The following is a 26,489-nucleotide window of genomic DNA, read 5'->3' on the forward strand; positions in this document are numbered from 1 at the left end:
CTTATGAATAATTTTATAAATCATTATTAAATACATTAAAATTGGTTTATAAATGTGTGAATAACTAGTTTACTAACATGTGTGAGTAATGATAAATGTGTGTGAATAAATGATGAATAAACAACTGAATAATACATGATAAATTATTTATTACAAGTGTTGGTATTAAGTGCTACCCCTATTAATTTCATATCAGTTTTATTGAAGCCAGCTCAGCTGCTAAGCGATTTACTTCAGAGTGTCATAAAAGTTTGCGGCAGCTATATTATACCTCTCTCAGCCATATGAGTGGATAAGAGTCTTGAAATAGTGTACCAGTGTTATGGGCCATAGGAATTCTAACCTTAAGTCGTAAGAATCCTACTGGACTGTTTTAAGCGCCTGCGGCATCTTCATCTCATTCATAATGTAGATGAATAACTACAGATTGGAGTTTACAGTGTCATAAACTATATAAAAGCCTAAATGGGCCTGTTCTAGATTTCAAATATTTATTTTATATGTTTTCACCAGGGTCATAAATCAAACTAAGCAAAAGAGGTAACGGCCAACTCCGTCCGAAGCATGAGGTGAGGAGAGGTTCAAAATATATATTTTATAGTTGTTGATAAGAATTAATTAATTACTGATATTCAACTAAATAAGGTCAGATTATATTTTATATAAAGAATTATGACTGTGGTTGTGGGGGCAACATGGACTCACTCCATTACAGTATTTGAGGGGCATTTGGTAGTAATATTGGAATCAATTTGATGAATAAAACTTTTGACATTGGCATAATTATTAGTTATGACATGTCTCATTTACGTAAATTCTGTGAAATGTAATATTATATTAAAGACAAGTATGTATTCTAACATTTATGTATTCAGAGTGGTTGGATGAATTTCCATGTCAATAAGGTGTCATGCCATTGTCCAAACTTGCAGACAGCGGGAGATCACATTTTTCTCAGTCTGAGATTTACATGGAAGCAGTAGGTCAAGTTCTAAACTAAAGCATTGCATTTTATTTATGTAAATTACAGTGTGTGTATGTTTAGTATGTACAGCAGCTCAAGGTCAGCCACAGAGCTCTACTCTAGTAGCAAGTTAGATGGACGTGTCAGTTGTAGACATTCCTGCAGTAGGCAACCTGATCCTCCTTAAGGTCTCAGAATAGTCTAGAACAATCACTGGTAAAAGAATAAGGAGTGTGGTGCTCCTCGAAGTGGGTGGGACTAGAGAGACACAGACACACGGAGGTATCACATCCAATCCATTTCCTTTACCAGAGTGGTCCATAATTAACTTCTGCTTGGTTTGCACTTCCAACCAGATATAAGGAGGCTGAGGCCCCAGCATTCATAAGTCAGATAGATACCTTCTTCCTCTGTGGTAAGACTCTCTCCACTTCCTTAGTGTGTACATACAGTCTCATATTTTCACTTTTGCATCTAAGGCAGTAGCTAACTGCATTGTTTGAATTCTGCATTTTTTTATTTACATGTCTTTTGTAAGATTTTACAATATGCAATCAAGTGGCATTGATTTAAATTGTTTTAGTTTACATGTGTTTTACTTAAATTGTAAAGTATAACTTTCATTCACAGTCAAATTTGTTTTTTCTGCACTCTTTTTGTAAATTGAGGGGATGGTCTAGAATGTAACTGGGTTTTCAGGGCTATTTATTAGAATCCTTGAGAGAATGTAAAGTGAATTGAAACTAGGTAAATGAAAGTGTATGGTTGCACCTGTAGTTGAATAGGGCATGGCTATAATGATGGAGTTGACTGATGCCGTTCAAAAGGTTTTTTACCCTTCAGGGGCTAAATTACAAGGCTTTAGACTTGTGCGTATTCACAACACCCTAATGTTTCACAGGGTCCTCCAAGACGTACAAATACATCTGCAGGAGGGGAAAAAAGAAGGTGAGACATGGTTTGTCTTCACATAAAAAGTGATGAAAATATTCTGTGTGAGATATAGTACCGCTCACTCTCTTGACTGTGGAGGAAGCACCACAGAGTCAATCATGTTTTTTGTTTCATCTCTTTCCTAGTGAGCCGTCAACATGAGTACGGACGCGGAGATGAAAATCTACGGCAAGGCTGCCTTGTACCTTCGTAAACCCGAGAGGGAGAGGATTGAGGCACAAGCCGCACCCTTCGACTCAAAGAACGCCTGCTATGTGACAGATGTCAAGGAGCTGTACCTTAAGGGTTTGATCACTGGCAGGACAGAGGGGAAGTGTACTGTCAAGGTCACAAATCCTGACGGCACTACAATGGTAAGTCTTATCTGAAAAGTATTAAAGTTAAAAAATTGTCAAAAACATTCCAAAAGCCAAAATGAAAATAGTAACAAAAATAGATTAAGAAGCATTTCTTTGTTCTTTTTTAAGCAGAATATAACCTTCAAACAAAACACTTGTTTTGCGGCTATTTAAAATTGGCATGAAATTATTGATAATGACAAGTCAAGAATCACATGTATTTGTCAGTGGGTGATAACAAAGTAGTTTGATTAAATGTGGGTATTTTATTCAGCAAAAAGCATTGAGTCATGTCCAGTTTGATCCGGTGTAATCTATATTTCTGACTGTTTCAGGATAAAGAGTTCAAAGAAGCAGACATCTACCAGATGAACCCCCCGAAGTACGACAAGATTGAGGACATGGCCATGATGACCTACCTGAATGAAGCCTCTGTGTTGTATAACCTCAAAGAGCGTTATGCTGCATGGATGATCTATGTAAGAAACCTGCATAAACATACACACTGTAAATTAACCTAATAAATACACACAAACAGTACTACACATAAATGAACAGTAGAAACCAAAACATACCAATACAGTAGACCCACATTAGTATACCATAGTACACCCACATCCTCACATAAATCCAGGTAAAAGTCAATCTGACTTTGCTAATCGCCCAATTGAATCCCTTTCATCCAGACCTACTCTGGGCTCTTCTGTGCCACGGTGAACCCCTACAAGTGGCTCCCCGTGTACGACGAAGAGGTTGTCAACGCCTACAGAGGGAAGAAGAGGATGGAGGCTCCACCCCATATCTTCTCCGTCTCTGACAACGCCTTCCAGTTCATGATGATTGGTACGAGCTCTCATGGAGAAATGGATGGATGGATGGATGGAATCTACTGTCTTCTAGTCTAAGTTAGAACAGAATGCTGGGAATCTCTCATTTCACTATCCTTGAATGGAAAATATTCCAGAATGAAATTCATGATGATGCTTATGAATACTATGATGTACTCCTAATGTTGATTGATTATAATAAGCAACATGTCTTTTGGTTCCAGATAAGGAGAACCAGTCCGTCCTGATTACGTAAGTTGTTTTCTATCATTTCACTTGAGAAAGTGTTTATATTCTGATATGTCGTGTGACTTGGGTGTGATGAAAAAATTCTGAACAAAAATATAAATGCAACATGTAAAGTGTTGGTCTAATATTAAGAATGGGACCAAATTGGCATATTAAGAAGCTGATTAAACAATATTATCATTACACAGGTGCACCTTGCGCTGGGGACAATACAAATGTGCAGTTTTGTCACACACCAGTTTTGTCACATTGTCACAGATGTTTTGAGGGATCCTGCAATTGGCATTTTGACTGCAGGAATGTCCATCAGAGCTGTTGCCAGATAATGTAATGTTCATTTCTCTACCATAAGTCTCCAACATCGATTTAGAGAATTTGGCAGTATGTCCAACCGGTTTCACAAACGCAGACCACGTGTAACCACGCCAGCCCAGGACCGCCACATCCGGCTTCTTCACTAGCAGGATCTTCTGAGACCAGCTGAGGAAACTAAGGAGTATTTCTGTCTGTTAAAAAGTCCTTTTGTAGGGAAAAACTCATTTTGATTGGCTTGGCCTGGCTCCCCAGTGGGTGGGCCTGCCTCCCAAGTGGGTGGGCCTATGCCCTCCAAGGCCCACCCATGGCTGCGCCCCTGCCCAGTCATGTGAAATCCATAGATTAGGGTCTAATTCATCTATTTAAATTTACTGATTTCTTACATTAACTGTAACTCGGTTAATCATTGAAATTGTTCCATGGTGCGTTAATATTTTTGTTCAGTGTACATTACATTATGAACGGATTAGGTTGTGCGTTATAATGAGCCAATGAGTGGAAATATTTAGTTAATAATTGACTTTTGTTAGAAAACAGGTGAACAGTGTATTTGTCAATGCAGATTAGCAAAAACCAATCTGACACTTAAACCCATCTGTCATATAAACCAGCGGAGAATCCGGAGCAGGAAAGACTGTCAACACCAAGCGTGTCATCCAGTACTTTGCCACCATTGCAGTTTCTGGTGTCAAGAAGGAAGTAGACCCCACCAAAATGCAGGTTGGTTGTGCTTTTACAACATATTTCAGTTTGGTGTTCTGTGTTCTGTGTAAACTTTATTTTTCAAGCGGTGAATACTGTTTTAATAAGAAACGTGTTTGCTAGTTTCTGAGCAACTTGTGTTTGTCTCAATCAGGGGTCTCTTGAGGATCAGATCATTGCAGCTAACCCTCTGCTGGAGTCTTACGGTAATGCCAAGACAGTGAGGAACGACAACTCGTCTCGCTTCGTAAGTATGAAGAATTTACTGTGGAAGTTACCTTATATTGGGTGGGGAAATGTCAGTAGTTCACTATATCATCAGCTTTCCAACAAACTGGTCTATCAAAGTAAAATGCTAGATGTATTTAGTTGACCTATTTCTATCCCCCATGCTCTACTACAGGGTAAATTCATCAGGATTCACTTCCAAGGTGGCAAACTGGCTAAAGCTGATATTGAGACCTGTGAGTTGGTTTTCCTTGTTTCTCAATGCTTTCCTTAAAGACATGCTGTGGCACTTTGAAGACTAGCAAGTATTTTTTCAACCTCCCGCTTTGGGCTATAGGTGTCAATATGCAGTTCATACACAATCTCTCTTACCTTAATTAGCCATGAAATGTTTTCTGGAAGTTCTGTGGCGACATTTCCCCAAAATGTTCCCCCATGTGGGCCAGCCCCCTTAGTGTTTCAAGTTTCAGCCAAAGAGCTTCAGCCCTTCACTATTTGAGTGATAGCTAGCAAGTTGCACTCACAGCAGAGCAAAAGATAGAGCAATGACATGGTGCCTCATATCTGCACCTATGTGAGGTAGTACGTAATTGTCAGGGACCACTTTTGACCCGTGAGCACTACTTTCAGAACTACTGGCTATGACGTATACAAAAGTACCGGAGAATCTTTTTAAATTCACACACAACATTTTGGGGAGATCATATCATCACACATAATGTAATCTCTCTCTCTCTCTCTCTCTCTTTCTCTCTCTCCCTCTCTCTCTCTCTCGCAATATCTCTCTCTCTCTCTCTCTCTCTCTCTCTCTCTCTCTCTCTCTCTCTCTCTCTCTCTCTCTCTCTCTCTCTCTCTCTCTCTCTCTCTCTCTCTCTCAGACCTGCTAGAGAAGTCCAGAGTGGCCTTCCAGCTGCCCGCTGAGAGAGGCTACCATATCTTCTACCAGATGATGACCAACCACAAACCTGAGCTAGTTGGTAAGGCAAAGTACAGCTTTAGGTGAAATTATTCACACCTCCATCTGTGGAACTTATTCAAATGTTTCCTAGTCCACACCGTTAATATTATTACAATGAGTACATCCAACGTAACAAGACATCTAAACATGGGTCAGGTCTTTCAAGGTCTTTCAATGGAAAGATTAAGTAATGTACTCTGATGCACTAGTCCAGGAGCCTCAGTCCCCCCTTTTTGATGCTCTGTATTATATACTGCCTGTATCCTTGAGTCCATCTATTGAGTAAAGGAGGGAGAGATACTGTAAAGGTAGGACAGCAGAATTCTAAGATATTTAACTGACAAGCCATTCTCCGTTGTCCACAGAAATGACGCTCATCACCACCAACCCTTACGACTTCCCCATGATCAGCCAGGGTCAGATCAGTGTGGCCAGCATCGACGACAAGGTCGAGCTGGATGCCACCGATGTGAGTGATACAAAGTGTGAACCAAACTCTAGATATGGAATGGGTAGGACCACAATACACACTGAATGCATTGCGCAAATCCTGCTTGATGGCAGCTGGGCACCTTGTGTTAGTTAGGCATGTGCTTCAAGGCCCCTCGTCATGCCTTCACACTTCACCTTGAGGCACATACCTGTAAGACTTCCACAAGAGACTGTCTCTAAGTGCCCTGTGGAACTGTGTAAAACTCATGTTGTGCTGTCATATACTAGTGTGTTGGCCAAGAGCAATCATGTGTAACAGAGAAGCCAGTTAATTCTATCCATCCCATTTGTTCTGGACTGAACACAGACCGGTAGTGAACTGTAACTGAGTAAACTACCGTTCGGTTCTTCACTGTTGTACTTCCTCTTTAATTCCAGGATGCCATTACAATCCTTGGCTTCTCTAACGATGAGAAAATGGCCATCTACAAGCTGACAGGAGCTGTAATGCACCATGGCAACTTGAAATTCAAGCAGAAGCAGCGTGAGGAGCAGGCCGAGCCAGACGGCACAGAGGGTGAGTCCCACTCATAGATATAAAATATGGAAAGCATTAGTCCCTTTCCCTGTCCCAAGCACATAAGACAGACATTGCCGCATGAAAGTCAGGCAGGAGACACAAACTCAAAACCCCAGAAATTATTTTGAATAATATACTAAAGTTAAAATCAAAAGAGTTGACCAAACTATATTGTCAGTGTGACATCAGAAACAAGCGATCCGTTGTTGGTTTTCTCTCCAGTGGCTGATAAAATCGGCTACCTGCTGGGCCTGAACTCAGCTGAGTTGTTGAAGTGTCTGTGCTACCCCAGAGTGAAGGTCGGCAACGAGTACGTGACCAAGGGACAGACTGTGCCTCAGGTAGGGCGGTGAAACACAGCATCAAACATTTTCTAACTACCTGAATTATTTTGGGGACAATTGCTTTGCTTCTTAAAAATACTTCTGTTGTTTTTCCCAACCTTATCACTGGACATGGCCAGTGTCTCATGTATTCATTTGAGGTATTATCTTTGCAGGTTTATAATGCAGTCATGGCTTTGGCCAAGTCCATCTATGAGAGGATGTTCTTGTGGATGGTCATCCGTATCAACGAGATGTTGGACACCAAGAATCCAAGGCAGTTCTATATCGGTGTGCTCGATATTGCCGGGTTTGAGATCTTTGATGTGAGTATGAGACCAGAACAAGACAATGAGTTGTGATTGAGAGGGATTACAGCCTTTTACGATGAAATGATCCCTTTTGAAATTCCTTCAACAGTACAACAGCATGGAGCAGCTGTGCATCAACTTCACCAATGAGAAACTGCAACAGTTTTTCAACCACACCATGTTCGTCCTGGAACAAGAGGAGTACAAGAAGGAGGGAATCGTCTGGGCCTTCATTGACTTCGGCATGGACTTGGCTGCCTGCATTGAGCTTATTGAGAAGGTCAGTTGTCTGTAAGGATTATACTGGACCACAACAGCAAAGCTCATAGGGAGCACATTGATAGATATTATCATAATGGTACAACATATCTGACTGTTGAGAACTCAATATGTTTCCTATGATTTCCCCCTAAATGAATGTAATCCTATAAAATTATGTTTGCTAAAGGAATAAATGTGATCCTAAATGTAAAATCACTAATTTCATATCCATCTCTTTTTGTAAAGCCATTGGGCATCTTCTCCATCCTTGAAGAGGAGTGCATGTTCCCCAAGGCTTCAGACACTACCTTCAAGAACAAGCTGAACGACCAGCATCTTGGCAAAACCAAGGCATATGAGAAGCCCAAGCCAGCCAAAGGCAAGGCAGAGGCCCACTTCTCCCTGGTGCACTATGCCGGTGTTGTGGACTACAACATCACTGGCTGGCTGGAGAAGAACAAGGACCCCCTGAACGAATCAGTTCTTCTGATGTACGGGAAGTCCTCAGTCAAACTGATGGCTACCCTGTACCCTGCTGCACCACCTGAGGGTAAGACTAGCATCACAACAAATGCACTTGTTACAACTCAGAACCGTATTGTTTTTAAAGTCAAGAGGTGTTATTTTACACAGTCTCATTGGCAGTATTTGCATTTGATTCTCTCATTTCTAATTATCTTTAACTTATCCACATTTGAACAGATACAACCAAGAAAGGAGGCAAGAAGAAGGGTGGTTCCATGCAGACTGTGTCCTCCCAGTTCAGGGTGAGCTATTGAAATGTCTATATTCAGTCCTCCAAAAGGGGCATTGATTATCATAAATTATTTCTGAGAACATGGTTTGTAATCCTCTTCCAGGAGAACTTACAAAAGCTGATGACCAATTTGAGGAGCACTCATCCTCACTTTGTACGCTGCCTGATCCCCAACGAGTCAAAGACTCCAGGTACAAGAAATATTGACTTGAATATGACATTTTATCAATACAGTATGAGTAACCTTAACATGCCCAATCCTTTAATCTGTTAATAAGTATTAAAGAGACTTGGTTTGTTTTTCCAGGTCTGATGGAGAACTTCCTGGTTATCCACCAGCTCAGGTGTAATGGTGTTCTGGAGGGGATCAGGATCTGCAGAAAGGGCTTCCCCAGCAGAATCATCTATGCTGACTTCAAGCAGAGGTACACTCACGCAAACACAAATGCACACACAACACACAACACACACAACATACAACACACACACAACCACAGAAATATCTGCTCCAAGGGCAATCCCAGCATCAGAATATGCTTACTTTTTATGTAATATAACCAACCCATTACAACTTGAAATATGTTAAAACTGTCTCCTCATTCAGGTACAAAGTACTGAATGCCAGTGTCATCCCCGAGGGCCAGTTCATGGACAACAAGAAGGCTTCTGAGAAGCTGCTTGGGTCCATTGATATAAATCACGACGATTACAAGTTTGGACACACCAAGGTCAGTCAAATACCCCCAGAAAAAGCTGACAACAAAAACTAACTTCAATGATAATTTAAACTCCTAGAGTCGTTTGACACACCGGTGTGTCAATGTCAGGTATATAACAAAAACATCTCACCAGTTGAGTAACCATCCTTTTTTTCTTTCTTCAAAAGATGGAAAAACATTGTACCATTTTTTTCTTCAAATTCATACAAGTATATAAACTCAACTCATTATCATGTGCATTGAGTTAGAGTGGTATGGCTTCAGTTATCTGTATCTGTGTACATTATACATCTACAACTCTGAAAGAACTTACATTTATTACATTTACATTTAAGTCATTTAGCAGACGCTCTTATCCAGAGCGACTTACAAATTGGTGCATTCACCTTATGACATCCAGTGGAACAGCCACTTTACAATAGTGCATCTAGATCTTTTAAGGGGGGGGGGGGGGGGGGGGGGGGGCAGAAGGATTGCTTTATCCTAGGTATTCCTTGAAGAGGTGGGGTTTCAGGTGTCTCCGGAAGGTGGTGATTGACTCCGCTGTCCTGGCGTCGTGAGGGAGTTTGTTCCACCATTGGGGTGCCAGAGCAGCGAACAGTTTTGACTGGGCTGAGCGGGAACTGTACTTCCTCAGTGGTAGGGAGGCGAGCAGGCCAGAGGTGGATGAACGCAGTGCCCTTGTTTGGGTGTAGGGCCTGATCAGAGCCTGAAGGTACTGAGGTGCCGTTCCCCTCACAGCTCCGTAGGCAAGCACCATGGTCTTGTAGCGGATGCGAGCTTCAACTGGAAGCCAGTGGAGAGAGCGGAGGAGCGGGGTGACGTGAGAGAACTTGGGAAGGTTGAACACCAGCCGGGCTGCGGCGTTCTGGATGAGTTGTAGGGGTTTAATGGCACAGGCAGGGAGCCCAGCCAACAGCGAGTTGCAGTAATCCAGACGGGAGATGACAAGTGCCTGGATTAGGACCTGCGCCGCTTCCTGTGTGAGGCAGGGTCGTACTCTGCGGATGTTGTAGAGCATGAACCTACAGGAACGGGCCACCGCCTTGATGTTGGTGGAGAACGACAGGGTGTTGTCCAGGATCACGCCAAGGTTCTTAGCGCTCTGGGAGGAGGACACAATGGAGTTGTCAACCGTGATGGCGAGATCATGGAACGGACAGTCCTTCCCCGGGAGGAAGAGCAGCTCCGTCTTGCCGAGGTTCAGCTTGAGGTGGTGATCCGTCATCCACACTGATATGTCTGCCAGACATGCAGAGATGCGATTCGCCACCTGGTCATCAGAAGGGGGAAAGGAGAAGATTAATTGTGTGTCGTCTGCATAGCAATGATAGGAGAGACCATGTGAGGTTATGACAGAGCCAAGTGACTTGGTGTATAGCGAGAATAGGAGAGGGCCTAGAACAGAGCCCTGGGGGACACCAGTGGTGAGAGCGCGTGGTGAGGAGACAGATTCTCGCCACGCCACCTGGTAGGAGCGACCTGTCAGGTAGGACGCAATCCAAGCGTGGGCCGCGCCGGAGATGCCCAACTCGGAGAGGGTGGAGAGGAGGATCTGATGGTTCACAGTATCGAAGGCAGCCGATAGGTCTAGAAGGATGAGAGCAGAGGAGAGAGAGTTAGCTTTAGCAGTGCGGAGCGCCTCCGTGATACAGAGAAGAGCAGTCTCAGTTGAGTGACTAGTCTTGAAACCTGACTGATTTGGATCAAGAAGGTCATTCTGAGAGAGATAGCAGGAGAGCTGGCCAAGGACGGCACGTTCAAGAGTTTTGGAGAGAAAAGAAAGAAGGGATACTGGTCTGTAGTTGTTGACATCGGAGGGATCGAGTGTAGGTTTTTTCAGAAGGGGTGCAACTCTCGCTCTCTTGAAGACGGAAGGGACGTAGCCAGCGGTCAAGGATGAGTTGATGAGCGAGGTGAGGTAAGGTAGAAGGTCTCCGGAAATGGTCTGGAGGAGAGAGGAGGGGATAGGGTCAAGCGGGCAGGTTGTTGGGCGGCCGGCCGTCACAAGACGCGAGATTTCATCTGGAGAGAGAGGGGAGAAAGAGGTCAAAGCACAGGGTTGGGCAGTGTGAGCAGAACCAGCGGTGTCGTTTGACTTAGCAAACGAGGATCGGATGTCGTCGACCTTCTTTTCAAAATGGTTGACGAAGTCGTCTGCAGAGAGGGAGGAGGGGGGGGGAGGGGGAGGAGGATTCAGGAGGGAGGAGAAGGTGGCAAAGAGCTTCCTAGGGTTAGAGGCAGATGCTTGGAATTTAGAGTGGTAGAAAGTGGCTTTAGCAGCAGAGACAGAAGAGGAAAATGTAGAGAGGAGGGAGTGAAAGGATGCCAGGTCCGCAGGGAGGCGAGTTTTCCTCCATTTCCGCTCGGCTGCCCGGAGCCCTGTTCTGTGAGCTCGCAATGAGTCGTCGAGCCACGGAGCGGGAGGGGAGGACCGAGCCGGCCTGGAGGATAGGGGACATAGAGAGTCAAAGGATGCAGAAAGGGAGGAGAGGAGGGTTGAGGAGGCAGAATCAGGAGATAGGTTGGAGAAGGTTTGGGCAGAGGGAAGAGATGATAGGATGGAAGAGGAGAGAGTAGCGGGGGAGAGAGAGCGGAGGTTGGGACGGCGCGATACCATCCGAGTAGGGGCAGTGTGGGAAGTGTTGGATGAGAGCGAGAGGGAAAAGGATACAAGGTAGTGGTCGGAGACTTGGAGGGGAGTTGCAATGAGGTTAGTGGAAGAACAGCATCTAGTAAAGATGAGGTCAAGCGTATTGCCAGCCTTGTGAGTAGGGGGGGAAGGTGAGAGGGTGAGGTCAAAAGAGGAGAGGAGTGGGAAGAAGGAGGCAGAGAGGAATGAGTCAAAGGTAGACATGGGGAGGTTAAAGTCACCCAGAACTGTGAGAGGTGAGCCGTCCTCAGGAAAGGAGCTTATCAAGGCATCAAGCTCATTGATGAACTCTCCAAGGGAACCTGGAGGGCGATAAATGATAAGGATGTTAAGCTTGAAAGGGCTGGTAACTGTGACAGCATGGAATTCAAAGGAGGCGATAGACAGATGGGTAAGGGGAGAAAGAGAGAATGACCACTTGGGAGAGATGAGGATCCCGGTGCCACCACCCCGCTGACCAGAAGGTCTCGGGGTGTGCGAGAACACATGGGCAGACGAAGAGAGAGCAGTAGGAGTAGCAGTGTTATCTGTGGTGAGCCATGTTTCCGTCAGTGCCAGGAAGTCGAGGGACTGGAGGGACGCATAGGCTGAGATGAGCTCTGCCTTGTTGGCCGCAGATCGGCAGTTCCAGAGGCCACCGGAGACCTGGAACTCCACGTGGGTCGTGCGGGCTGGGACCACCAGGTTAGGGTGGGCGCGGCCACGCGGTGTGAAGCGTTTGTATGGTCTGTGCAGAGAGGAGAGAACAGGGATAGACAGACACATGGTTGACAGGCTACAGAAGAGGCTACGCTAATGCAATGGAGATTAGAATGACAAGTGGGCTACACGTCTCGAATGTTCAGAAAGTTAAGCTTACGTTGCAAAAAGATAAAAATAAAATACAAGATCTTATTGACTAAAATGATATAGTACTGCTGGCTGGTGAAGTAGCCTGGCTAGCAGTGGCTACGTTGTTGAAAGTGAAGCTGGCTAGGTAACCTCGACAATTTCACTAAATTTCTCTAAACTACACAATTATCATGGATACAAGGACAGCAAAGACAACTAGCTAACACTACGCTAATCAAGTCGTCCCGTTGTAGTGTAAGTTTCTACAGTGCTGCTATTCGGTAGAAGTTGGCTAGCTAGCAGTGTTGGCTAGGTAGGAGGACGGCAGCGCGGCAGGCGAAAAATAGCTGGCTAGCTAACCGATAATTACTCAAAGCTACACAATTATCTTAGATAAAAAGATAGCAAAGAAAACTATGTAGCTAGCTAACACTACACAAGTCAAGTCGTTCCGTTGTAATGTAATCGTTTCTACCGTGCTGCTAATCGGTGGCTAGCTGGCTAGTTAGCAGGGTTGACTACGTTACGTTACGTTAGGGCGAGAATACCTGGCTAGCGAACCTCAGCGAACCTTGATAACTACACAAGTATCACCGATACAAAGACGGCTATGGAGCCAGCTAAGTAGCTAGCTAAGATCGAACAAATACAAATCAAAGATAGCAAAGACAACTGTGTAGTCAGCCAACACTACACTGATCAAGTCGTTCCGTTCCTTTTAAACAAGCTATCCCATGGTTTGTTTGTTAGCATTGCAATGTTTATGTTCAAATGAATCTAGTGGTGTTGTTCCCCTGTTTTGATCCAACCCATTCTATCTGTCACCATCTGACTGGGGTTCCAACGGCCATGTTTACCTGTGTTTCAGGTGTTCTTCAAAGCCGGTCTGCTGGGTGTCCTGGAGGAGATGAGAGATGAGAAGCTGGCCGTTCTGATCGGCATGGTCCAGGCTCTCAGCCGTGGATTCCTCATGAGAAAAGAGTTCACCAAGATGATGGAGAGGAGGTGAGGAAGAGTAGACATCTTGGCAAAGCTTTCTGTGGACCTGCTGTATGTAATGCATGATGATCACATACTGTAAATGCTGTGAGTTGATCAGAATGAGGAAGTAGGTCTTATAATGTTCTATTAGTGCTGCAGTTTGGGATTTGGCAAAGCTGTTCAGTTGTCATTTATAATGGTGATATTTACCCATTCATTATTTTCTATTTTTTGGGGGAGTGGGGGGGGGGTAGCTTTAATCAGCTTTAATATTGCGGATAGATTGTGGCTTCCATCAGTGTAATTGTCTACATCATTTCCAATCCCCCGTATATAATATATAAATATATATTTTTAAATATATATATATATATTTAGCTACTTTATTATTTTCCCCTAACCCTAGCATCCCTCCTCTCATTGGATTTCTGTTAGCCATATATTTTTCAACTGTGGTGTGAAGTTTCACATAGTCCTGAACCTTTCTCTTCTCATAGTTTCTACAGATTGTAAATTAGAGATGATAAGAGTATTATTATATTATTGATCGATTGACTATGACTTTTTTAAATTTTGACTATGACTTTTTTGATTTTTCCACACAAAAAAAGAGGTGTTGTCCTTTCCATAGTAGCAAAATAGTATCTAATTTCTATTCAAACGAGTTGTCGTGAGACAATTTATTTCTTGCATGATATAAATACCTAGTATGTCCACTTCAACGTCTGACCTTTTTATTGGTAAACTACACGTTAATGTGTAGATCCAATACCCAGAGAGGTGAATCCTAATGTATCCTCATCCAAATTGTTGTATTAAAAGAAAACACGAATCATCAGCGTACAATGACACCTTTTTAGCCCTGAATTTTTGTTCGATCTGATTTGAATAGCTAATATTTTCATGGCCAAAATAAATATGCCGATTATGGACAACCTTGTTTTCCTCCTCTTGACAATTTAATACTTTCTGAGAAGTGAATTTGGTTGAGAGCATATACTGTAGTAGCGGTTTGAGAAAGCATTCCAAATTGGGCAAGAATGGGGTGATTTGATTAAATAATGTCTAGTCCTAGCTGATGGAGCCCGGATACACTCCTATCCCCCAAAACACACACACACACACAGGTCCCCTGCTGTGACCATTTAACCAAGCACCTCGATGCAGTCAGGCTATTCGATTATTTTGTCCCGCCAGGGCCATAATAATATGCCCCTTCTCTGATTGTCCGAGTGTGATCCCTTCCCCATGGGTTACTGCTGCTAATTTTGCCAGCACTGCCACTACCTAGGTGGGGTTCTCCACTGGAATTCCCATCGGCTAGGTACGAGGTCGTCAAGGTTCTCATTAGCAGCTTTGAGAAATTCCTTGTATATTATGCTCACCTACCCGGGGGCTTTGGCTTTGTTGGACCAACCCTGCCAGGCAGGCTCAGACTCCTGATGGGGCAGTGCTGCTTTTGTCTGTCTCTGACCAAGTTTATCTTTCTGTCTCAGCTATGGGTAGGTTACTTGCAGTAGGCCTATAAAACAGATAAGGACTTCTCCTTAGTGTGTGGGTCGCTCAGCTGGGTGTCTAGGATATAGGGTTGGGGACTGTTTAGTCGTGATAGGACAATAAATAAATAAATAAAAGGATTTACTCATTAATTCTTAAAGAATATAAAATGTCTCATGAGCTAAGCTGTAAGTCCTTGTATCCCTGAATGAGCTAAGCTGTAAGTCCTTGTATCCCTGAATGAGCTAAGCTGTAAGTCCTTGTATCCCTGAATGAGCTAAGCTGTAAGTCCTTGTATCCCTGAATGTAGCTTCAAAGGTCCAATGCAACTGTTTTTGTCTTAATATCATTTCATGTATGGGTAACAATTAACGACCGTACGAAGATTTTAATTGAAAACAAACAAAAATAGCTTCTTAGCAAAGAGCAATTTCTCAAGCAAGAATTTATCTTTGACTGTCTGGGAGTGGTCTTAGTGGGGAGGTGAAAATTGAAAACTATCTGTTATTGGTAGAGGGGTTTGGAAAGCTCTTTCTTATTGGTCTATAAACTAGTTTACATCCCACCAATTTCAGGCAATCTTTTCAAACAAAGCTTACACTTGAAAGGGCATTATCATAATCTTCACAATTTCACAGTATTACTCCAAACTCATAGTGTGGAAATATATATAAAACACAGGACAATCATGTTTTTGACTGCACTGGGCCTTGTCACTCACCATGCTACTCTATCCTTTCTGTTGACCAGAGATGCCATCTTCACCATCCAGTACAACATCCGTTCATTCATGAATGTGAAAACCTGGCCATGGATGAAGGTGTACTTCAAGATCAAGCCCCTGCTGAAGAGCGCTGAGACTGAGAAGGAGCTGGCCAACATGAAGGAGAACTTCGACAAGATGAAGACAGACCTGGCCAAGGCTCTTGCCAAGAAGAAGGAGTTGGAGGAGAAGATGGTGTCCATTCTGCAAGAGAAGAACGACCTGGCACTCCAAGTTGCATCTGTGAGTGAGAAATGATCCTCATAAGATCATATTTTCATACACATGAATACACAAACGAGCATCATTTTTGTATTGCCATTGTTAAATATATATTTCATGAATGTTGATTTGCTCTGACCTCTATGACTAAATCAAGTCTATATTTTGATAAACAACATGAGTCCTCAAATTTTTCTCCTGTTCTGAAATCAGGAATCAGAGAGTCTGAACGATTCTGAGGAAAGGTGTGAGGGGCTCATCAAGAGCAAGATCCAGCTGGAGGCCAAACTCAAAGAGACGGCTGAGAGGCTGGAGGATGAGGAGGAGATGAATGCTGAGTTGACTGCCAAGAAGAGGAAGCTGGAGGATGAGTGTTCTGAGCTGAAGAAGGACATTGATGACCTGGAGCTCACCCTGGCCAAAGTGGAGAAGGAGAAGCATGCCACTGAAAACAAGGTCTTGTGTCTTACAATAGACAGTCTCACCCAAACCATCATCAACTCAAAACATAGCTCAACAGAAATAGAATTCCAGATGTATTGTGGGTGGCGGAAAAATGAAGACACAAAATAGTAGAATAGTGGTACTCCCATCATTCATTGTATGTTCAGCTCCTACTTGTTTATGACTTCCATTCAGTACACTGGAATGAAGTACACTGCCACCTGTGTTGAATCTATAGAACAGTACTTGTTGACACATTTCTAATCTGAATTAAATGAATGCAATACATCTGAAACTAAATCTCCCCTTTATGTGAAGTGAACAAAGACACATTTTGTTGTGGTCGTTTTCAGGTTAAAAACCTGACAGAGGAGATGGCGTCTTTGGATGAGAGTGTTGCCAAGCTGACCAAGGAGAAGAAAGCCCTCCAAGAGGCCCACCAGCAGACACTGGATGACCTGCAGTCAGAGGAGGACAAAGTCAACACTCTGACCAAGGCCAAGACCAAGCTGGAACAGCAAGTGGACGACGTGAGTGGAGTTTGACATTTTTGCCATGATAGTATGTAAGATGTTATTATCTTCTGTTTAGATTTGAACAATATATGTGTGTTTTTATCTTGTAGCTTGAGGGTTCTCTGGAGCAAGAGAAGAAGGTCCGTATGGACCTTGAGAGAGCAAAGAGAAAGCTGGAGGGAGATCTGAAACTGGCCCAGGAGTCCTTAATGGACCTGGAGAATGACAAGCAGCAGTCTGATGAGAAAATCAAGAAGTAAGCAAAAACAAATTACTACAGTTTTACCTGCAATATTGAGCAAAAGAACGGTTGTTCTTGTTTAATTCTTGTAATTATGAATTAACATTTACATGTGATTCGTACAATACTCTCTCTTCACACTATTGAACCCAAAACGTATTAGAAAATTGACATGTTTGTGTTTCTTAGGAAGGAGTTTGAGACATCCCAGCTCCTCAGTAAGATTGAGGATGAGCAGTCTCTGGGAGCTCAGCTGCAGAAGAAGATCAAGGAACTCCAGGTACAGTACAGGACCTCAGCTCCAGTGCAGGAAAGCACATACCTGAAACATTTCCCCCCAAAATATTCTGGTAGCACACATTTCTCCTGGTGGCTTGAAGGTTGCAAGATGTGGTTTCTTACCGTTGTAGTTTTGGTTCCCGCATGGGACACTATCTACTTAATACATTTGTGTAACTGGCTTTGTATGAACACATTTGAAAATATTTTAATTTAACATTTATGAAAAATATACAAATTCTTATTAATTTGTTTATTATTTCTTTGGTTCAGTTGTTTCAAAAATTTATACTATTATTGTTTTATGTATTGTAGTATTCATCAACCGTGCTCCTGCCCACTCTTCTAGGCACGTATTGAGGAGCTGGAGGAGGAAATTGAAGCTGAGCGTGCTGCCAGGGCCAAGGTTGAGAAGCAGAGGGCCGATCTCTCCAGGGAACTTGAGGAGATCAGCGAGAGGCTGGAGGAGGCCGGAGGCGCCACTTCTGCTCAGATTGAGATGAACAAGAAGCGCGAGGCTGAGTTCCAGAAGCTGCGTCGTGATCTTGAAGAGTCCACCCTGCAGCATGAGGCCACAGCCGCCGCTCTGCGCAAGAAGCAGGCCGACAGTGTGGCTGAGCTCGGGGAGCAGATCGACAACCTGCAGCGCGTCAAGCAGAAGCTGGAGAAGGAGAAGAGTGAGTACAAGATGGAGATTGATGACCTCTCCAGCAACATGGAGGCCATCGCCAAGTCTAAGGTGAGTAGTGATGTTTTGATCAAGCAGTGTTGAGGAGGGTCAACTACATTACCATTCAAGTGAACTGAAGTTGACAGGAGTCTCATATATAAAGTACTGATGGTACATGTTTCACTAACAGGGCAATCTGGAGAAGATGTGCCGTACTCTTGAGGACCAGCTGAGTGAGCTCAAGACTAAGAATGAGGAGAATGTTCGCCAGATCAACGACATCGGTGGACAGAGGGCCAGACTCCTGACAGAAAATGGTACCATCATCAACAATGAACAACAATCCAATTATTTCTTCAATAAAACACATATATTGGGGGCTGTATTCACATAGTATAGTCCACAGTTTCACACCTAACATTGCCCTATGATACCTTAAAATCAATTTTCAATCTTAGAGAACAGAGACCCAATTAACAAGATGTCCCTCTGTCCCTGCAGGTGAGTTTGGCCGCCAGTTGGAGGAGAAGGAAGCCCTGGTGTCTCAGCTGACCAGAGGCAAACAGGCCTTCACCCAGCAGGTGGAGGAGCTGAAGAGGCAGATTGAGGAGGAGGTCAAGGTAAGGGACTCAAAACGGACTCCAGAGTTTAGATCTTCATATAGACAGTGACTACGCCACCCTCTGAGACTTTACCTGTAATTTGTTTAACTCTCTCTCTTATCTCTCTTTGTCTTTCACTTTACTCTCTCACAGGCTAAAAATGCACTGGCCCACAGTGTCCAGTCTGCCCGCCATGACTGTGACCTCCTGAGGGAGCAGTTTGAGGAGGAGCAGGAGGCCAAGGCAGAGCTGCAACGCGGCATGTCCAAGGCAAACAGTGAGGTGGCTCAGTGGAGGACTAAGTATGAAACTGATGCTATCCAGCGCACTGAGGAGCTGGAGGAGGCCAAGTGAGTTGCACGGAACAGAAAAAACTCAAATATTCGGTGTGGATGGTGAGGGCAGTAGGGGGCTCTAAGAAATTATTATTTCGCTATGTATTTTAACATTTGTACACACTCTGTTGCCTAAAAGGAAGAAGCTGGCCCAGCGTCTGCAGGACGCTGAGGAGACCATTGAGGCGACCAACTCCAAGTGTGCCTCCCTGGAGAAGACCAAGCAGAGGCTGCAGGGAGAGGTGGAGGACCTCATGATTGACGTTGAGAGAGCTAACGCAATGGCCGCCAACCTCGACAAGAAGCAGAGGAACTTTGACAAGGTGAAAATTAATTATCCTCAACCTAGAGTGATATTTTCTGTCTGCTGCATGATCTATTGTAGCGTAATTGTAGCATTTTTTTAATTCAAAACTCTTCATCAAGACCTAATGAAAATCCCATTGATTTCCCAGGTTCTGGCAGAGTGGAAGCAGAAGTATGAGGAGGGTCAGGCTGAGCTGGAAGGAGCTCAGAAGGAGGGTCGCTCTATGAGCACTGAACTCTTCAAGATGAAGAACTCCTACGAGGAGGCTCTGGATCATCTGGAGACTCTGAAGAGAGAGAACAAGAACCTGCAACGTGAGCATTTGACAGCATTTCTTTTGGGCTCATGTTTGACTAGTGCTTTGAAAATGGAGGGAATCATCAACACCATTTTAAAACAGTATTATACTTATTTTATTATTTGGACTTGAACAATCCAAAGATTTATGCCAACTACTTGAAGGATTTTTTTCATTAGCAAGATTAGCAAACTTAGACATAACATGTCAGCAACAAATGCTGACTCTACACATCCATGTATATCTGACCAAATTGTGAAAGACAAGCACTGTAATGATCAATTCCGTAAAGTTAGTGTGGAAGAGATGATGCTTTTTTGTTCTCTATCAACAATTACAAGCAACCGGGTTCTGACAAATTGGATGGAAAATTATCGAGGATAATAGAGGACAATATTGCCACTCCTATTTGCCATATATTCAATTTAAGCCTACTAGAAAGTGTGTGCCCTCAGGCTTGGAGGGAAGCAAAAGTAATTCCGCTACCTAAGGATAGTAAAGCCCCCTTAACTGGCTCAAATAGTCGACCAATTAGCCTGTTACCAACCCTTAGTAAACTTTTTGAAAAAATTGTGGCTGACAATACAATGCTATTTTATTGTAAACAAATTGACAACGAACTTTCAGCATGCTTATAGAGAAGGACATTCACCAAGCAGAGCACTTACACAAATTACTGATGATTGGCTGAAAGAAATTGATGATGAAAAGATTGTGGGGGCTGTTTTATTAGACTTCAGTGAGCTTTTGACATTATCGATCATTGTCTGCTGCTGGCAAAACTTGTGTTATGGCTTTATACCCCCTGCTATATTGTGGATAAAGAGGTACCTGTCTAACAGAACATATAGGGTGTTCTTTAATGGAAGCCTCTCCAACATAATCCAGGTGAATTAGGAATTCCCCAGGGCAGTTGTCTAGGCCCCTTACTTTTTTCAATCTTTATTAACGACATGCCACTGGCTTTGAGTAAAGCTACTGTATCTATGTATGTGGATGACTCAACACTATACACGTCAGCTACCACAGCGACAGAAATGACTGCAACACTAAACAGAACTCACGGAAACTCAAACTATACACGTCAGCTAGTACAGTAACTGCTGGCCCTTGGATGCACACAGAGAGCTAATATTAATAATATGCATGCCAATCTCTCCTGGCTCAAAGTGGAGAAGAGATTGACTTCATCAATGCTTGTATTTATGAGAGGTATTGACATGAATACACCGAGCTGTCTGTTTGAACTACTGGCACACAGCTCGGACACCCATGCATACCCCACAAGTCGTCTCTTCACAGTCCCCAAGTCCAGAACAGACTATGGAAGGCGCACAGTACTAAATAGAGCTATGACTACATGGAACTCTATTCCACATCCAGTAACCGATGCAGCAGTAAAATTAGATTTAAAAAACAGACTAAAAAAACACCTTATTGAACAGCAGGGACCGTGAACCAACACAAAAAAAGGCACAGACACACACACACACACAAGAGCATATGCACTATACACACATGTACACATGGATGTTGTACTGTAGATATGTGGTACTGGTGTAGTAGGGGCCAGAGGGCACACAGTCTGTGAATATATTGTTAGGTTTTTAAAACTGTATAAACTGCATTAATATTGCTGAAGACGTGGCAGTTAGATTTGCAAGATCATATGATATTCTGATTAATGAATTATTTATTATGATTCAATGTCAACTTTGTTGCATTGGCAATACCCACTGAAAATCTCCCAAGTCTAAACTGCTCCTGTGTTTGTGTGTGCAGAGGAGATCGGTGACCTGACTGAGCAGATCGGAGAGACTGGCAAGAGCATCCATGAGCTGGAGAAGGCCAAGAAGACCGTGGAGACAGAGAAGTCTGAGATCCAGACCGCTCTGGAGGAGGCTGAGGTACAAACTACAGCTCTTCGATGGGATAAGCAGTGTTAATTTGATCATTTGGATCCCCATGAGCTTTTGCAGAAGCATCAGCTACTCTTCCTGGGGTCCACACAAAACACAACAAGTAACAAAACACTGATAGACAAGGACAGTCACAAAAATGTAAAATACGATATACAAACAATACAATTAAAGTGGTACACTAGGCAACGCCAGCTACAGTCCCACGATCCCTGTATTGGTGTTTATTGTAGTTATATTTAATTCCTTGTGTTATACACATCCAAATGTTTTGAACACAATTCGCCTGAATGCATCTCTTTGTCCAGGGAACACTGGAGCACGAGGAATCCAAGATGCTGCGTGTGCAGCTGGAGCTGAACCAGATCAAGGGTGAGGTGGACAGGAAGTTGGCTGAGAAGGACGAGGAGATGGAGCAGATCAAGAGGAACAGCCAGAGGATGATGGACTCCATGCAGAGCACCCTGGACTCTGAGGTCAGGAGCAGGAATGATGCCCTGAGGGTGAAGAAGAAGATGGAGGGAGACCTGAACGAGATGGAGGTCCAGCTGAGCCACTCCAACAGGCAGGCCGCTGAGGCCCAGAAACAGCTGAGGAATGTTCAGGGACAGCTCAAGGTAAAGGGACTGGGGAGAGATTTGTTTGTGAATCTGTAGAAAATAATAGCACAGAGGAATTTGAATAGCGTTTACTAATATGCTGTAAAAATGTAAGGATATTGGGAAATTCTTACCAAGGAGCATTTATATCAATGACCCAATCACCTCTATTTCCACAAGTCCTAATGAACACACGTCATTGTGAACCCCAGGATGCCCTATTGCACCTTGATGATGCTGTCCGAGTCGCAGATGATATGAAGGAGCAGGCAGCCATGGTGGAGCGCAGGAACGGTCTGATGGCGGCTGAAATCGAGGAGCTGAGAGTTGCTCTAGAGCAGGCGGAGAGAGGCCGCAAAGTGGCTGAGACTGAGCTGGTAGACGCCAGTGAGCGTGTTGGACTGCTGCACTCCCAGGTATGGGTCAAAAGCCATTTCTAATGAAACTCAGCCAGGCATACCATTTCTGCCTTGTCACTTGAAAGTTCTCTTGACAGTCAAATTTTTTTTTAAACTCCTTCAGAACACCAGCCTTCTGAATACTAAGAAGAAGCTGGAGTCTGACCTGGTGCAGGTGCAGGGAGAGGTCGAAGACATCGTCCAGGAGGCCAGGAATGCAGAGGAGAAGGCCAAGAAGGCCATCACTGACGTGAGTCCTTATGCTCTATTCAATTACATTCACTTCATTTGTATCCATGGGCAAATATTAGCTGGGATGTTTTACCACAACAAAGTCATCAGAGGGACATTATGATTGGTGCCAATTTGTGCATAAATGAAACAAACTACGATTCCAGGCGGCCATGATGGCTGAGGAGCTGAAGAAGGAGCAGGACACCAGCTCTCACCTGGAGAGGATGAAGAAGAACCTGGAGGTCACAGTGAAGGACCTGCAGCACCGCCTGGATGAGGCTGAGAACCTGGCCATGAAGGGAGGCAAGAAGCAGCTCCAGAAACTGGAGTCCAGGGTGAGTTAACAGCAGGGTGGATTAAGGTGGATTGAAAGACTGACTGCTGGAAATGTATTTAATCATGCAAATACACAGGAGCATTGTGTAATGACTTTCTCTCAATAACCCAGCTAGATAATGAAAAGCTGTTTTTATCATTACAGATCCCTTCAATTACAATTGGTAAAGTAGATAGGTGCAGACAACAATTGTGCCTCCTTGACTGAGTAGAATAATATACCTCTATTTTTACAAAGATTTGTTACGTCTGATTTCACCACCTCAAACAAATTCCTGTGTTAATTTCTTCTACAAAGGTGCGTGAGCTTGAGAATGAGGTGGAGGCTGAGCAGAGAAGAGGTGCAGACGCGATCAAAGCAGTCCGCAAGTACGAGCGCAGAGTCAAGGAGCTCACCTACCAGGTAACAGAAAGTCAGAAAGTGCCTTCTTCCCAAACTTGACACTAACACGGACATGTTTTCGTATAAAACTATGGTGCATTGATTCTTTGATCTTGTCCCACAGACCGAGGAGGATAAGAAGAACGTTGCCAGACTTCAGGACCTGGTAGATAAGCTGCAGATGAAAGTCAAGGCCTACAAGAGGCAGGCTGAGGAAGCGGTGAGTCACATACTTTGTCAAATACTTTGAAAGCATACATTCAAAAATATATTATTTCCCTAGTAGACATTAAAAGTTGAAGTAAGTTTTACTACTGCGCATCAGTCAACAATGACTCAATTGATAGTGCAAGTTATTGCTGAAGAAATGATGCACATCACTGAGCGCCCCCTATCTCGGTAGTACTGTACTGGGGACTGGTCTAGTGGTAGTACTGTACTGGGGACTGGTCTAGTGGTAGTGCGACCACCCCTGAATCACACAATGTGCCTCTCATAGTAAACAACCAAAGATTTCAAGACTAAAAGTGGTAAAAGTAGTAGCAGAAAGTAGTAGAAAAAACACACTTTATCTAGTCCTTGGCCTACATCCTAATCTGACTTTGGTGTTGGTCATGTTGTTCTTCACATTACCGTCTCTGGTAAACACACACTATATCAAATAAAATCTGAGATTATTTGTCACATGCACAGGTTACATAAGGTGTAAATGGTACAGTGAAATGGTTACTTGCATGTTTGCAATATAGCAATATCAAAAATAGAAAGTGTCCAGATAAAATATATTTTATAATTATTTTATAATTAGTAGATGATGCTTACCCAGATGTACTTGTCTAAATTGATGGGTCATATGAAAGAAATGCTATAACCCCTATGCTATAAAAAAGATAAGTGGTCACTATTGCCTTGACATGTACACGTGTTCATGAAATACAATAGATGGCCGTAATCACGCCGAGACACACATGGTTCATTTTGATGGGTCATGTAATCCTCTGGAGAAGTGGAGTCTTTTGTTTAGACATGTAGCTAGCTAGCTAGCTAAACAATGGACCATAATCCCAACCCATACTACTATCAATACAAACTGATTGTCATAGCTAGCCACCATGCATGACATGCTGTAGTATGAATCTGCAGGTAGCTAAAGATAACCAACTAGGTTAAGGACAGCAATGTTGTTGATAGCAGTAGCAACACTTTTGTAGTTCTCCATGGCTAATGTTATATCTTTCAAAAAAGCCACAGTAGCGAGGATTATCTACACATACTGAGCAGCTCATGTTATAGACAGAAGCATGCTACATGGCAGACCAATCAGAACTCATCTCTCAGCATGTCCAGCACATCCATAATCTCAGCCAATCATGGATTGCGGGAAGGTTCCCTTGCCTTTTTCCGTGGCTAAACCAACTAGGTTTGTAATTAAACAACTTATTTGTATTTACCGATGGCATATAGAAGTTTGCTATTAAGGTACATGAAAGTTCACATGTTCCAGAAGGCATTTCTGCAAATAAACACATTTAGATTTTTTTAAATTGCACAACCCAGGTGTACAATGCTCTTAGAATGCTTACCCAAAAAGATTCACAGCTGTAATTGCTGCCAAAGATGTTTATAACATGTATTGACTCAGGGGGGTGAATACAAATTAGTCCAGATATATTAGTGTTTTATTTTTCATAAATTCTTTTTAAATGTTCCACATTGACATTCCAGAGTATTTTGTATAGATCATTGAAAAAAAAACTGAAATTTAAATACATTTTAATCTGAATTTGTAACCCAATAAAATGTGAAGGAATCTAAGGGGGTGTGAATTCTTATGAAAGACACTGAACACCCCTGAAGGCAGTGGTTTGATCCCTCATTTCACCACTCATTCTCTCTGCTGGATCATCTATCTCCCTATATACTATCCTAAATCTGTCAACAACAAAAGTACTTTAAAATACCTTAAGAAAAAAATTATATTATTTTGCTACCTGAAGCTTCAAACATTGAATGCTGATTTTACACTCTCCTTCTCTTTTCCTCACCCAGGAGGAACAAGCCAACGGCCACATGTCTAAGTTCAGGAAGGTTCAGCATGAGCTGGAGGAGGCTGAGGAGCGTGCTGACATCGCTGAGTCTCAAGTCAACAAGCTCAGAGCCAAGGCCCGCGACACTGGAAAGGTACAGAGCTGCTGCTAAACCTATACCTGACTCATGTTCAGATATGGCCACATCAACACCACCTATGATATAGTCTTCTCAGAGGTCAATACTGACCTTTTACACTCACTAAAATGTATTTAAGATCTATAAGAAGCACATTTCAGGTAGAAAGAGATGAATTCAAACTAAGATGGTTCTTCAAAATTGAAAATCAAAGCTCAGCACTGAGCATTTAATGCTTCATCCATTACATTATTTCTAACTGTACATATATTCATATATTTTGCATGTTCATTATTAATACTCACCGATTAATTTCTTTCTGTCTTCCTTACAGGGCAAAGAAGTTGCTGAATAAGCAAGACCAAAGTCTTACATCATTTTCCCGTGTTGCATAAAATATGATTTTCATGGTGAAAATGAGCTTTGATTAAAAACATGTCGGCCTACATACACTTCCTGTGTGACTGTGGACTCATTACTCAGCGAACAGCTGTTTCATATCATACACATATTGTACTTTCATTTAAGGTGCAATCTGGGATTCCAACAACAACGATGTGGTCACCCCAACAAACTTAAGGTTTCACCTGTTTTTTGTAAACAGCTGAGGGATGAGGCTGGAGAAATGTAACTACTATCAAATTCATAGACCTTTAGGATTGATTGGGATTCTCATTAGCCAAGTGGCAACAGCTAGTCTTCCAGGGGGTCTGACAGATAACAAAGACACTTTTTTGAGAAAAAAACTTTACAATTGACATACAGTACATTTAAAACATTGACATGAACAAAACAACTAGGTGAGAAAGAGAGGCGTTGTTTAAAAATTAAAAAAAACTTTACTTCCACTATAAATTGTAAAGCACCCTTTACTGGCTCTAACAGCCACCCAATCAGTT

At 43.0% G+C, this 26,489-nt stretch overlaps 1 protein-coding gene across 1 annotated transcript; it reads left to right on the forward strand.

Annotated features, from left to right (window-relative positions):
* Positions 1–1,864: 1,864 nt before the first annotated feature.
* LOC129823536 (myosin heavy chain, fast skeletal muscle-like) lies at positions 1,865–26,042 on the forward strand. The gene is made up of 40 exons (XM_055882332.1): positions 1,865–1,912; positions 2,044–2,271; positions 2,592–2,735; positions 2,943–3,099; positions 3,308–3,335; positions 4,259–4,367; positions 4,504–4,596; positions 4,753–4,813; positions 5,456–5,554; positions 5,901–6,004; positions 6,406–6,544; positions 6,770–6,888; positions 7,047–7,196; positions 7,291–7,461; positions 7,689–7,992; positions 8,145–8,209; positions 8,303–8,390; positions 8,507–8,624; positions 8,804–8,927; positions 13,271–13,407; positions 15,631–15,886; positions 16,079–16,321; positions 16,663–16,839; positions 16,935–17,080; positions 17,255–17,345; positions 17,694–18,083; positions 18,205–18,331; positions 18,516–18,634; positions 18,770–18,966; positions 19,091–19,274; positions 19,407–19,572; positions 21,339–21,463; positions 21,784–22,092; positions 22,287–22,490; positions 22,597–22,722; positions 22,871–23,041; positions 23,341–23,445; positions 23,549–23,644; positions 25,474–25,605; positions 25,925–26,042. Exons 2-40 carry the CDS (start codon positions 2,056–2,058, stop codon positions 25,943–25,945), a joined length of 5,811 nt encoding a protein of 1,936 aa, XP_055738307.1. The 5' UTR covers positions 1,865–1,912; positions 2,044–2,055; the 3' UTR covers positions 25,946–26,042.
* The last annotated feature ends 447 nt before the right edge of the window (positions 26,043–26,489 follow it).

The sequence above is a fragment of the Salvelinus fontinalis genome, chromosome 26 (genome assembly GCF_029448725.1).
Source record: "Salvelinus fontinalis isolate EN_2023a chromosome 26, ASM2944872v1, whole genome shotgun sequence".
NCBI lineage: Eukaryota > Metazoa > Chordata > Actinopteri > Salmoniformes > Salmonidae > Salvelinus > Salvelinus fontinalis.